Here is a 13,861-nt window from a genome sequence, read left to right on the forward strand (position 1 = left end):
TTTACCTAAGACACGACACACAGATAAGCTAGGTGCAAACCGTACATGTATTTGATTAGTGCGGCAGGCCTCAGAGCGTAGGTGGACGGTCAACTAAGAGACACACACACACACACACAGGCCTATGCCACCACGCACACACATGCAGAAGGAAAACAGAACATTATAAGCATAATAAAAGGAGTATTAAGATATTATAAGGATAATATAATGATATTATGAAGTAGGGAATACAGTAAACCACTTGCAAGCAGTATAATCATATATATAACAGAAATGTAGAGCAAATATGAAAGGAAATTATAAACCAGAAATACAGAAAAATGTGAAAGAAACTTACTCATAATATACTTGGAGGTGGGGAAGAGTCTTGTCTCACAAGAAAAAGTCAGGAGTAATACAGGCGAAGGCCTTAATTTTTAAGAGAGAACCGAGAGGGGCCATTTATAAGGGTAGTTGAGTCACTTTGCACCCGCGAGATAACTGTGAGAGCAAGGTCTCTCTGAAATGTTGTGTCTCGTACCTCTTTCAAACCTATTGGTGTTCGGAAAAGGCTCTTTTCAAAACATACTGGTAATTTTGATAAGCCCTTTCTAAAACACATTGGTGTCTGGGTCATCCTGACCCTAAGAAAACTGTATAAATAGAAGAGCTTCAGCTCTGGTTTTTTAGATCGCATTTTGGGACGTCTCAAACTGTGGGGATCTCGTGTGGTGGAACGGAACAAATAAACCTGGACCCTTGCTTCTCCTCACTCACGGCTGGTGTCTTATTTTTCTTGCTCCAATTGAATATGTGAGAATCTGTTTCTATGTTAAGTGTCTTCAGGTAATAGGCAAAATTTGGGCCAGCACCAGTCCGCTAGGTTAATCTTCTTTTGTGGCTTGTCTGCACAATTCCACCACCAGGGGCCGCCCCAGAGTAACATGTGACGGTAGTATCGGCAATCCATCGCTCTTCCTGTGAGACCCGGATGTGAAGACCTGAATTTTAAGATCTGAATTTTTGCAGTCTGAATTTGTGAGGTTGAAAAATAAATGTGTTGAAATATTACATGATGAATAATGAAGATGGTATTTTAACACCTGAATATTTTGGAACTGTATTTTAGGAAGGTGAATATGTGTGCATTGAATTTTTAATTTTGTTTTCAATCAAAATATACACACCCAGTGAATTGCAGAGGAAACTAATTCAAGCACTGATATTGCTGGGTTATTTTGTTGTTGTTTTTCAACAACAACAACCTCGCTCTCTCTCTCTCTCTCTCTCTCACTCTCTCTCCGTGTGTGTGCGTGAGTTCAGGAAAATGGCCGAGGCGAGTATTTCAGTAGATCAGGATCAGTTCAGCTGTCCAGTTTGTCTGGATCTACTGAAGGATCCGGTGACGATCCCCTGTGGTCAAAGTTTCTGTAAGGTGTGTATTAATGACTGCTGGGATCAGGAAGATGAGAGCGGAGTGTATCGCTGTCCTCAGTGCAGAGACACTTTCACTCCAAGGCCTGTTCTACGCAGAAACAACATGCTGGCTGAAGTGGTGGAGAAACTGAAGAAGACTGAAGTCCAAGCTGCTTCTCCTGCTCACTGTTACGCTGGACCTGGAGATGTGGAGTGTGATTTCTGCACCGGGAGAAAACACAAAGCCGTCAAGTCCTGTCTGATGTGTCTCTTCTGGACGTTAGGTCTCACCCAGCATCACTGTCAATCAACATCTCTCATTTGATGGAGTGAGGAAATCTCTCTATGATCTGAAAAAGAGACTCGAGGAATTCTGCCAGAAGGAATTCATCAAAATCCCTGAACATGGTGAGAGAAATTGTCCTGCTGGGAAATCTTTACTTTCTCTGCAGCACAGTAAAGAGAGACATCAAATTTCCCCAAAACACACAGACTTTCAAATTTCAAATGATTACATGAGGGGATTACTCGATGTGCTTCGGTTGTTTTCCTCAGGTACGCTGGTTTCCTCCCCCAGTCCGATGACATGCATTGTAGGCTAGTTGACATTTCCAAATTTCCCCATAGTGTGTAAATCTGAGTGCAATTATACCCCACGTTGAATTGGCACTCTGTCCAGTGTGGAAAATACTGTCAAATGTGTCTCCACGGGTTCTGTCCACCCGGGTCCAGTTCAGAGCTTGAGGTGTGCTCACCACATTAGTCAGCACAGAGCAGAGCCTGGCATTAGCACAGGAAGTAAGATCTGTTTTAGACAAAGGGGCCATAGAATATGTACCCCTTTCTCTGAGGAAGAGAGGTTTTTACAGCCGTTATTTCCTAATCCTCAAAAAAGATGGGGGAGTATGCAGGCAATTTTAGATCTGCGTCATCTGAACCGTACTCTTCGGACATAGAGGTTCAAGATGTTGACGCTCAAACTTATCGTTTCACAGATTCGAGGACTGTTTTGTGATGATAGATCTAAAAGACGCATATTTCCACATACAAATATTGCCCAGTCACAGGAAGTTCCAGAGGTTCACGTTTGGAGGTAACGTGTACCAATATCGGGTTCTTCCCTTCGGCCTAGCTTTATCCCCTCACACCTTCACAAAGTGCATGGATGCCGCTCTGGTTCCCTTGCGACTCAGGGAATCCGTGTTCTAAAATAACTGGATGACTGGTTAATTCTAGCGCTTTCCATGGAGTTGGCAATTCAACATCGAGATGTTGTTCTCACCCAGATGAGAAGCTGGGGGCTCAGGTTGAACCCCAAGAAAAGTATGCTTTCTCCAGTGCAGAGGATGACTTTTCTAGGGGTTATATGGGTTTCACTACGATGAGGGCATATCTATCCCCAACACACATAGGGTCAATCCTATCAACATTGAGCAAGATAAAGCTGGGTCTGGGCATCCCCTCCAGTTTCTACGAGAGACTGCTGGGGGTTATGGAAGCTGCAGCCAACGTCATACCATTGGGCCTATTGCACATGAGACCATTTCAATGGTGGCTGACAAGTCGGGGGTTTCGTCCAACAACGAAACCCCTGAGAGTAATCAGTGTCACGTGGCAATGCCTACATGCCATGAGAATTTGGAGGTGTCCCTGGTTTCTAGTCTCAGGTCACACTCTAGGGGCATCTCCTTATCGCAAGATGGTAATGACAGATGCCTCCCTCATGGGCTGTGGCACGGTCTTAGACTCATGTCCAGCTCACGGTCTCTGGAGCGGCCCTTATCTAGAGAGGCGTATAAATTGCCTAGAAATGCGGGCCGTATTCCTAACACTGAAATTCTTTCTTCCTCAGTTGAGAGGTCACCACAATACAGTGGTGGTCTCATTTATCAACCACCAGGGAGGGTTACGTTCATGCTCCCTGTTTAGACAGGCACAAATAATTCTTCTCTGGGTGGAATGAAAGTTTTTGTCAGTTAGTGCAATATACATTCTGGGCAATCAGAACATATCCTGTCGAGGCAGGGACTGAGGCCGGGGATTGGAGGCTCCATCCTCAAGTGGTGGAGTCCATATGGTGAAGATTTGGCCAAGCTGAAGTGGATGTGTTCACCTCCGAGGAGACAACACACTGCCCGCTGTGGTTCGTCCTCACTCCTCCCGCACCATTGGAGCTGGACACATGGCTGAGGTCATGTCTGTACGCCTTTCCTCCAATCGCTCTGCTCCCACATGTTCTAGCGAGAGTTCACCAAGACCATCAAAGTCTACTGCTAGTAGCACCTTATTTTCCAGATTGAATATGGTTCTCAGAGATAATATCCCTGCTAGACAGCACTCCCTGGGAGATTCCCATTCGCAGGGATCTACTGTCTCAAGCCAGCAGGTTGATTTATCACCCTGAGCTGAAACTATGGAAACTGAGTCTGGCCCCTGAGGGGCACCAGCTTATAGATTCTGGTCTCTCAACTGAGGTCGTAGAAACCATGTTGAATGCTAGAGCACCATCCATGAGAAAATTTTATGTGCTCAAGCGGCGACTTTTTGTCTCGTGGTGTGAGGAACATCATTTAAACCCAGTAAACTGCGCAATAGCTACAGTCCTGGAGTTCTTACAGGGACGTTTCTCAGAAGGGTTGGCTCCTTCTACATTTAGGGTCTACGTGGCATCCATTTCAGCCAGTCACGGCCCTGTTGATGGAGCCTCTGTGTGGCAACATCCTCTAACATCGAGGTTTATGCATAGTGTCAGGCAGCTGAGGCCCATCTGCAGACCACACATACCTTCTTGGGATCTCCTGTGGTCCTGGAAGGTCTGTCAAGTGCCCCATTTGAGCCCTTAGAGACAGCCTCAGAGAAGCTTCTGACTCTGAAGGTAGTTTTTCTGCTGGCCCTAACATCTCTCAACAACTCTCTCTGTTGCCCCTTCTTGCCTTGACTTTGCCCTTGATTAGCCAAGGCCTTCCTATATCCTAGACTGGATTATATTCCTAAAGATTGTGTTGCAGGCTTTCAGCCCTCCTCCATTCCTTGTACTCTGGAACAAGAAAAATTGCACCAACTGTGTCCAGTAAGGGTTCTCTGTACTTATGTCCACCGATCCGGCCAGTGGCGTAAGTCGGAGCAGTTGCTGGTCTGCTTTGGCGGTGAAAGTAGAGGTAGATGATGATGAGTCTTTATTGGTCACATATACAGCAGAGCACAGTGAAATTCTTTTCTTCGCATACCCCAGCCTGTCAGGAAGCTGCGGTCAGAGCACGGGGTCAGCGCTCTGACCCCGCGCTCACACGTTCACCTTCTCCGGAATTCTAATCACACACACCTGTTGCCAGTCTCACACTCACTCACTCCACAGTATATAAGAGATTTTTTGAACGCCACGACTTTACCTAGTATTGAGTTTTCTCACCTTACCAAGCGTTTGTACCCGTTTCCTCATTTTGTTTTTTGTTCATTGATCTTACTTCTTGTTCCTGGTTGATGATTCTTGCCTTGCCTAATTTATGCCTGTTTGCCAATCGCCTGACCCTTTGCCTGTTATTTTGACCATGCTATTGTCTTGTGATTCGGATTTGTCTGCCTGTCTCTCTCTAAGTAAACTTTTATCTGCATCCGTCCTAACCTTCTTTATGTGGGTTACCTGACAGAATACTAGGTCTAACCATGGATGCAGCAGGAAGACAGAGGAGACATCATGCCAAGGTAGTAAAGAACACCCTACCGAGACTAAACTTGATTAAGCTTCCTCAATGGGTAGCCACGGATCCACCAGAGCCATATGATGGATTTTTTGGCTACCCTGAGTATTTTCTCTTTGACTCCCAATTGCATATTTTGTGCCTAAGCCTGACCAGAAGCAGTGGCTAGGGTTCATACTCTCCTGGCTCGTTGGCCAAGCCCAACAGTGGGCAGTCTGGCACGTGCAGATTCCAAGGGTCTGCACAATGTAACTCTGTTGGACTATTAATAAAGGAGTTTGGGAGTCCAGAGAACGCCCCCAACCTGGATGAGTGTTTGGGGAAGGCCTGCCTCATAGATAAACCTGAGTTGCCTTTCACCACCTATTATGAGCAGACAAACTGGGTGACCTCCCCCCCAAAGCTCCTGCCTAAGACCCACCATGTGGTCTCAGCAGCCGAGCTTCAGCCGGAAGTCAACGTGGAACCTCTTCCCCAGTGCTCCAACCTGAGACCCACGAGGTGGTCTCACCTGCCGAGCTCCAGTTGGAGGTCAACATGGCGTCCTCCTCCCCAGAGCCCCAGTCGGAGGTTGACGTGGCGACCTCCTCCCCAGAGCTCCAGCAGAAGACCCACGAGGTGGTCTCACCTGCAGAGCTTCAACATAAGACCCACGAGGCAGTCTCAACCCCAGAGCTCCAGCAGGAGATCCACAAGGTTGTCTCATCTCCAGAGCTCCAGCATAAAGTCAAGTTCCTGCTAGAGGTCAACGAAGTGACCTCCCAAGTCATGTTCCTGTCTGAGGTCGCGGAGACGACCTCTCAAGCCAAGTTCCATTCTGAGGTCGCAATGACGACCTCTCAAGCCAAGTTCCTGTCCAAGGTCGAAGAGATGACCTCTCAAGCCCAGTTCCTCTCTGCGGTCGAAAGGGGGACCTCTCAATCTAAGTTCCTATCCGAGGTCGAAGAGGTGGCCAAAAGAAGCTCTGCTCACGCCAAGTTCCTGTGCCAGGTTGAAGCCGACGTCACGACCAACAAACTTCTCCTTATGCCTGAAACTGACGTCACGACCAACCAAGTTCTGATCACGCCCAAGTCTGCTGCCACGGCCCACCAAGTTCGCTCACGCCCGAGTCTGCTGACAGGGCCCACCAAGTTCCGCTCACGCCCGAGTCTGCTGACACGGCCCACCAAGTTCTGCTCACGCCCGAGTCTGCTGACAGAGCCCACCAAGTTCCACCCACGCCCAAGTCTGCTGACAGGGCCCATCAAGTTCCACTCACGCCCAAGTCTGCTGACAGGGCCCACCAAGTTCCGCTCATGCCCGAGTCTGCTGATACGGCCAACCAAGCTATGCTCATGCTCAAGACTGATGACCCAGGGGAAACAGCCCCAGGCTCATGTCTGCTCCTCAGCTCCTCAAGAAACCTGCTACTGGTCGGACAGTGCCTGAATTTGATTCTGAGTGGCGGTGAAGACATTTTGCCCAGAGGGCCAGGACCGCCGGGGGAGGGGGGGGGGGGGTTTGGGGTTGGGGGACTATGCCTAGTATTGAGTTTTCTCACCTTACCAAGCGTTTGTATCCATTTCCTCATTTTGTTTTATGTTCATTGATCTTGCTTCTTGTTCCTAGTTGATGATTCTTGCCTTGCCTAGTTTATGCCTGTTTTCCAATTGCTTGACCTTTGGCCTGTTATTTTGACCATGCTATTGGCTCATGATTCGGATGTGTCTGCCTGTCTCTCTCTAAATAAACTGTTATATGCATTTGCGTCCGTCCTAACCTTCTTTACATGGATTACGTGTCAATTATGCAAACTGCATGTCTATATCATGACACATTCAGCTCAAAAACATTGTGTCAGTAATACAGTTTCACAAAATGCAGAGTAAATTCTATTGAAGACATTAAATACCCAAACCAAATCTCTCTCTGTCTGTCTTTACTGTCATTACTGATAAAATAAAGTGTGTTGGTTAGAGTAGGAGTTCTGTAACATGCAGAAATCAGTCTGAGAGTATTTAGTCTTTAATATAATGATGGACTGAATCTGAAGGAAGAAATGGTTAATAGAGGAGTGTTTATAACCTCTCTGTCTTTGTGCTCCTCCTCCAAAACCACCTCCTCATACACACAAAGAACCAGGAAGTTCATTTCAAAGGAAACAAAACTGAGTTCAATGCAGTCTCACTTTCTCTCTGCATTTGAGTGCAGGAAAATGGCTCAGGCCAGTATTTCAGTAGATCAGGAAGAGTTCATCTGTCCAGTTTGTCTGGATCTACTGAAGGATCCGGTGGCGATCCCCTGTGGTCACAGTTTCTGTAAGGTGTGTATTAATGACTACTGGGATCAGGAAGATGAGAACGGAGTGTATCGCTGTCCTCAGTGCAGAGACACTTTCACCCCAAGGCCTGTTCTACGCAGAAACAACATGCTGGCTGAAGTGGTGGAGAAACTGAAGAAGAAGACTGAAATCCAAGCTGGTTCTCCTGCTCACTGTTACGTTGGACCTTTAGATGTGGAGTGTGATTTCTGCACCGGGAGAAAACGCAAAGCCATCAAGTCCTGTCTGATGTGTCTGGCCTCCTTTTGTGAAACTCATCTGAAACCTCACTATGAAGTTCCTGGTTTGAAAAAGCACAAGTTAGTCGAAGCTTCTGGAAATCTACAAGAGAAGATCTGCTCTGAGCATGATAAAGTGCTGGAGATCTACTGTCGTACTGACCAAAGCTTCATCTGTTATCTGTGTATGACGGATGAACACAAAAGCCACGACACCGTCTCAGTTAAAGCGTACAGAACTGAAAAACAGGTGAGAACTAGAGACATTTTTTAGGACTAATTAATTCTACTCATGTCTAAAATAAGTTGTTTTAACATGGTTAAAATTTTATTTAAGGTTCAAAATCTTTTTTTACATTCGTGTATTCGTAGGAATTTTTTCAAATGTATTAAAAGATTATTGAAATATAATTTATCATCATTAAGAGAATGTTGAATTTCTTCTTGCTCAGTGATGGCCATAAACTCATCAGACAGGTAAGTGAACATTTCTGCTGACTGGGTGAGGCAACACACACATTCCACAAAGAGAGATAGATAGAGAGAGAGACAGACAGACAGACTCAGGGTAAAGCAACTCACATTTCAAAACATTTCTCCTGCACGTAGTTGACAGTTGCATTTTTCTGCCAGGGATGGTAGAAATCTTACATCCTGCAGCTTTAAATAGGCCGCTCTAATAAAAAGACAAAAGCAGTTCATTAACAGGATTATATGGGAGGAATAAAAGGGACGTCTTGGGCATGGAACCATCATCCAGGCTTTTACATTTTAAGCATGTGCACACAGGACACAACTAATAAACACACACACAGTACACACTAACTTTACAGAACAGCTCGAGACACAGCTGTGTAAAACATATTTTAAATTTATTACCATTAAACCTCATGAGTGTTGCAGCAAAAAGCATTCACCTTACAGTCAGGAGAAGGTGAGTTTAAATCCCATCAGTGCTGGACACCAGCATAACTGGCCTGCGGTCTCCTCTGTCAGTTAGAACAACAGTATCCATGTGGGTGTGAGCTCATGTGTAGAGGAAGTGGAGTAAATCAAAAACCTAATCAACTAAATGTTCACAGAGAGAGTTAAAGGAGGAGCAGATGAAATCCCAGCAGAGAATCCAGGAGAAGCAGAAGAAGGTGCAGGAGCTGAAACAGGCTGTGAACACTATAAAGGTGAGCAGTGAGCAGAGACAGAGCTGCTCCTAGAAACACACACAACATGGACAACGAGTCGTTTAGAGGCCCAGTAAGAGACGGAATGATAGATGAGCTTGTGTGTGTGTGTGTGTGTGTGTGTGTGTCTCCTAACAGCTCAGTGCACAGACAGCAGTGGAGGACAGTGAGATCATCTTTACTGAGATGATCAGCTCCATGGAGAAAATGCACTCAGAGGTGACGGAGCTGATCAGAGCTCAGGAGAAGGCTGAACTGAGTCGAGCCGAACGACTACTGGAGCAACTGAAGCAGGAGATCGCTGATCTTCAGAGGAGAGTCACTGAGATTGAGCAGCTTCCACACACACACGATCACCTCCACTTCCTCCAGGAAATAAAGGTACACTACATCCACATTTCCAGGTGAAATATACAGGTTATGGGTTCATTGGATAAATAATGGTTCTTAGACGTCTAAAACTGTTCCACTTCGAACCTTTTCTAATATGGAAACAACCTGCTGTAAGATTTTACTTAAAAACTTTAAAGTAATTGTAGCTGTAATTTCTTCTCCTAATTTTATGCCTAATTGCTGTACGCAGGTTTTAGTCTCCGGCCGTCACTCTCCCGAATTTATTAGACCAGGTTTTCAGTCTGATCTCCATGAGGACTCACGCAGCATCACTGTCAATCAACATCTCTCATTTGATGGAGTGAGGAAATCTCTCTCTGCTCTGAAAAAGAGACTCGAGGAATTCTGCCTCGAGGAATTCATCAAAATCCCTGAACTTGGTGAGAGAAATTGTCCTGCTGGGAAATCTTTACTTTCTCTGCAGCACGGTAAAGAGAGACATCAAATTTCCCCAAAACACACAGAAATGATTTCCTATGATTAAGTGAACTTCCTGTTATTGCTGCCCTCTACTGGAAAGATGATTTTATACAGTTCCACTTTTTATTCATGTCTTAATAGTGTAAAAGCTTCTGTTTTATTTTCAGTTATTCTACTCTGAATAAAGCACAGAGGACACACACACATTTATTCACACACTCCTACAAAGAGAGAGAGACAGAGAGAGTTTATAAGTCATATGAATAACATTTATTCAGTCAGAACATTTCTTCTGTAGTCATTAGTTACCAAAGCAGCTCTCTGCTCGTGCTCATGTTATTAATAAAGTTTATTTCTCCGTCATTCAGAAGGAAAAAATCTCATTTAAATCCCACAGCTAGAGAATGTGTTTTCTAAAATAAAACGCTGATTAAACATCAGACACAAATTTGATCACTTTAAACTGTTTCCACCTGATTTTTCCTTCTCCATTTTGTTTCTGTCTCCACAGCTGCAGCAGTTCAGATCATTTTACCCTCAGAACCAAAGAGCAGACAAGATTTTCTGCAGTGTACGTGTAAAACACACACGCACACACACGCACACACACACGCAAACACAGACTCACACACTCTCACACACACACTCTCACACACACTCACACTCATACACACTCATTTACACACATGCACATACACTCATACACACACACACACACACATTCATACACACACACTCACACACACTCACACACACTTACACACACTCACACATACTCACGCACTCACACACACACACACTCACACACACATTGACGCACACACACACACTCACACACACACGCACACACACTCACACACACACTCACGCTTTCACAGACACACTCACACACTCACACACACACACACACACACATCCTGTGAATAATATCTAACATGTTCACGTTTGTCATGTGTTTAGATTTCTGTGATCTGACTCTGGATCCCAACACAGTAAATTATTACCTCATTCTGTCTGAGAGGAACAGAGCGGTGACACGCAGTGAGAGACAGCAGCAGTACTCTGATCATCCAGAGAGATTTGACTACTACTGTCAGGTGTTGAGTAAGGAGAGTGTGTGTGGACGCTGTTACTGGGAGGTGGAGTGGAGCGGTGATGATGTGTCCATATCAGTCTCATATAAAGACATCAGCAGGAAAGGATCGGGTAGTGATTGTGTGTTTGGACACAACAATCAGTCCTGGAGTCTGTCTTATTCTTCTTCTTCTCTCTTTTTCTGTCACAACAACATTGAGACTGATCTCGGAGTTCCATCATCCTCCAGAATAGGAGTGTATGTGGATCACAGTGCAGGAACTCTGTCCTTCTACAGCGTCTCTGACATGATGAAGCTCCTCCACAGAGTCCACACCACATTCACTCAGCCTCTATACGCTGGGTTCTGGCTCGGCTCTAGTGGATCAACTGTGAGATTATGTGATCCAGAATAAAATATCAGTAATGTGATTTTATTGAATTAAAATAAGCAAAAATATCATCTTTACTCAAATATAGATATAATACAAGTAAGTTATTTTATATTTCTTAATTGTCTTTAATACTGTTACAGCTTCTTTATTCTGTCCTTTAAGAGATTTTAATGTTATGATAATGTGGCTATTATTGGAAAAAAACATATTGTTCCTTATTTTGTTTCTGAATAAAACTATTATACTAAACACATGCTATAATAACTGGTGTGTGTTTTTATTACTATTATTTCAAATAAATTATTTCAGTTTCCAGTTCAGAATATTATTAGACTGGTGTTCTCGTGTCTCACATCTACCAAATTTATAATGTAATCTCAGAATTTTAAAATAAATAAATAAACATAATATATTGTTGTCATGTATCAAGGATGGGTTCGGAAGCAATCGCAGATAATTAACATTTAGTATATAAACAAAACAAAGACACTAAGACAACTAGGCAAAACACTATGGCAAGAAACAAAGCACAGTGACATGAAAGACGGAAGTCTAACACAACGAAAGACAGAGAAACAGTGCAGACAATGGCTATATATACAAGAGTGCTCATTAACAGAAACGTGAATCAGGTTCAGGTGGTCATGTGACATGTAGTGCAGTGCAGTGGCTGATGGGAACTGGAGTCCAGAGTTTCCTGATACATGACAATAGTGTTACTGTGTTTGTAATTCTTTATATTATCTGTCTACTGACTGCATCCTTTACAGCAATACATCAACTGCATGATATTATTAAATGATTACGTTTTTCCTCAAATGGTTTTCCAGTGAAGGTTTTATTTTATTCTGTTTTTTATTATTATTCACGAACCAGGTTTAATAATGTCCTTAACAAGAGACGACTATAGCTACCGGTTTAGCATTACACAGACTGCATGTCTATATCATGACACGTTCAGCTCAAAAACATTGTTTGTGTCAGTAATACAGTTTCACAAAATGCAGAGTAAATTCTATTACAGACATTAAATACCCAAACCAAATCTCTCTCTGTCTGTCTTTACTGTCATTACTGATAAAAATAAAGTGTGTTGGTTGGAGTAGGAGTTCTGTAACACAGAGAAATCAGTCTGAGAGTGTTTAGTCTTTAATATAATGATGGACTGAATCTGAAGGAAGAAATGGTTAACAGAGGAGTGTTTATAATCTCTCCGTTTTTGTGCTCCTCCTCCAAAACCACCTCCTCATACACACAGAGAACCAGGAAGTTCATTTCAAAGGCTGTTATTAGAGTTGTTTACGATTGCTATGACAATTTTTTCAATACTTTGAACAATTTTCCTAAATTCTTAACACAGTTAGCACAACATCCGTCTGTGTAGGCTGTACAATTAACACATTTCTTGTTGCTTTGACACAAAACGCATACAGTTAACACACATTTAAAATGCTTGAACTTCTTTTACACACAAGCTCAACCAAGACCAAAACGGTGTATTTGTACTGCCAAATGTACAAATGCTTTCAGACTGTATGTCAGAACAGATCACATCATGTTCTAAACCTAACTTATAGGATAAAGTCAAAGTGAACAGCTGTTCATATTGTGAATTGAAACATGTATATATCCCCTGTATTTTATTCCATTGCTACTGAGAAACAGCTGATTGAAGTTGGGCAAATAGATCAGTCATGGCTGATTCCCAGCTAGGAAACACACTCAGGTGTTGAGCTTCTGTCAATCGCATGACCATATGGTATACAGTAAAAGGGGACCTCTTTGGGCTGATCTTGTGTGGAAAAGGAACAATATAGAGCAACAAAAAGTAAGAAAAATGCCTGCACGAGGGAGAGGAAGACGAGTACCAGGACAAGGCAGAGGAAGACGAGTACCAGGACAAGGGAGATGAGTAGGACAAGGGCAAGGGTGAGGAATACCTGGACGAGGACAAGGTAGAGAGAGAGGAGTTAGAATGTGTGGTGGCGCACAGAGAAGGGCCAGAGCTAGGGTACCTGATGAAATAAGAGCTGCTATCATAGACCATGTCATAATCCACGGGCTATCATACAGAGAGGCTGGTGAACGAGTACAACCAAATCTCAGCCAGGGGACACAGTGGGATCCATTGTCCGGATTTTTCAAGAAACCAACAGGTATGATATTGTATAAGGGCTCCTCCTACTGCAAAGTGTAAATACAGTCATTTTACCATGTATTACTGTACAATGACCATATGCCTGTATGGCAGATTTGAAGATGGCTTTTTTCTTTTTTTATTATTATTCTGTGGCTTTTTCTCTTTGTATATTTTGTATTTTCACACAATAAACAGCAGTTATATTGCATATCTTGCAGTAATGTCCTGTTGCAAATAGAGACTTTTCTGCAGCAGTTCTATCTTCTTTTTTTCATAAACCGAACATTCTATAAATTCTGTGTTTGGGGTCGTTATCATGCTGGAATACTGCATACTGATCATGCTCTGCTTCAGTATGTCACAGTACATGTTGGGATTCATGGATCCCTCAATGAATAGCCGTATGAGTGCTGCCAGCATTGCTGCAGAGGTTGAAGAGGTGGGGGGTCAGCCTGTCAGTGCTCAGACCATACGTCGCACACTGCATCAAATTGGTCTGCATGGCTGTCGTCCCAGAAGGAAGCCTCTTCTAAAGATGATGCACAAGAAAGCTGGCATACAGTTTGCTGAAGACAAGTAGACTAAGGACATGGATTATGAGACCAAGATAATCTTATTTGGTTC

General features: G+C 43.7%; 2 protein-coding genes across 2 annotated transcripts in view; both read left to right on the forward strand.

Moving 5' to 3' along the window:
- The window catches only part of LOC128616631 (uncharacterized), a 19,080-nt gene extending 7,778 nt beyond the window's left edge, over positions 1-11,302 (forward strand). The window contains exons 7-17 of the mRNA XM_053639257.1: positions 1,306-1,537; positions 1,683-1,806; positions 4,407-4,468; positions 5,371-5,597; positions 6,298-6,511; positions 7,132-7,887; positions 8,720-8,815; positions 8,954-9,196; positions 9,399-9,588; positions 10,140-10,199; positions 10,589-11,302. Of these exons, the coding sequence (XP_053495232.1) occupies positions 1,306-1,537; positions 1,683-1,806; positions 4,407-4,468; positions 5,371-5,597; positions 6,298-6,511; positions 7,132-7,887; positions 8,720-8,815; positions 8,954-9,196; positions 9,399-9,588; positions 10,140-10,199; positions 10,589-11,118 (2,734 nt within the window). The 3' untranslated portion in view covers positions 11,119-11,302. The remainder of the gene's footprint in view (positions 1-1,305; positions 1,538-1,682; positions 1,807-4,406; positions 4,469-5,370; positions 5,598-6,297; positions 6,512-7,131; positions 7,888-8,719; positions 8,816-8,953; positions 9,197-9,398; positions 9,589-10,139; positions 10,200-10,588) is intronic.
- LOC128619146 (E3 ubiquitin/ISG15 ligase TRIM25-like) lies at positions 443-2,019 on the forward strand. Its single transcript, XM_053643100.1, has one exon. The coding sequence runs from the start codon at positions 1,310-1,312 to the stop codon at positions 1,721-1,723; it is 414 nt and encodes a 137-aa protein (XP_053499075.1). The 5' UTR covers positions 443-1,309; the 3' UTR covers positions 1,724-2,019.
- Positions 11,303-13,861: the final 2,559 nt, after the last annotated feature.

This window comes from Ictalurus furcatus, chromosome 2 (genome assembly GCF_023375685.1).
Source record: "Ictalurus furcatus strain D&B chromosome 2, Billie_1.0, whole genome shotgun sequence".
Classification (NCBI taxonomy): domain Eukaryota; kingdom Metazoa; phylum Chordata; class Actinopteri; order Siluriformes; family Ictaluridae; genus Ictalurus; species Ictalurus furcatus.

Excerpts from the sequence above, each read along its gene's own strand:
- LOC128619146 (XM_053643100.1), top strand. The coding sequence starts at position 1,310 with ATGGCCGAGGCGAGTATTTCAGTAGATCAGGATCAGTTCAGCTGTCCA.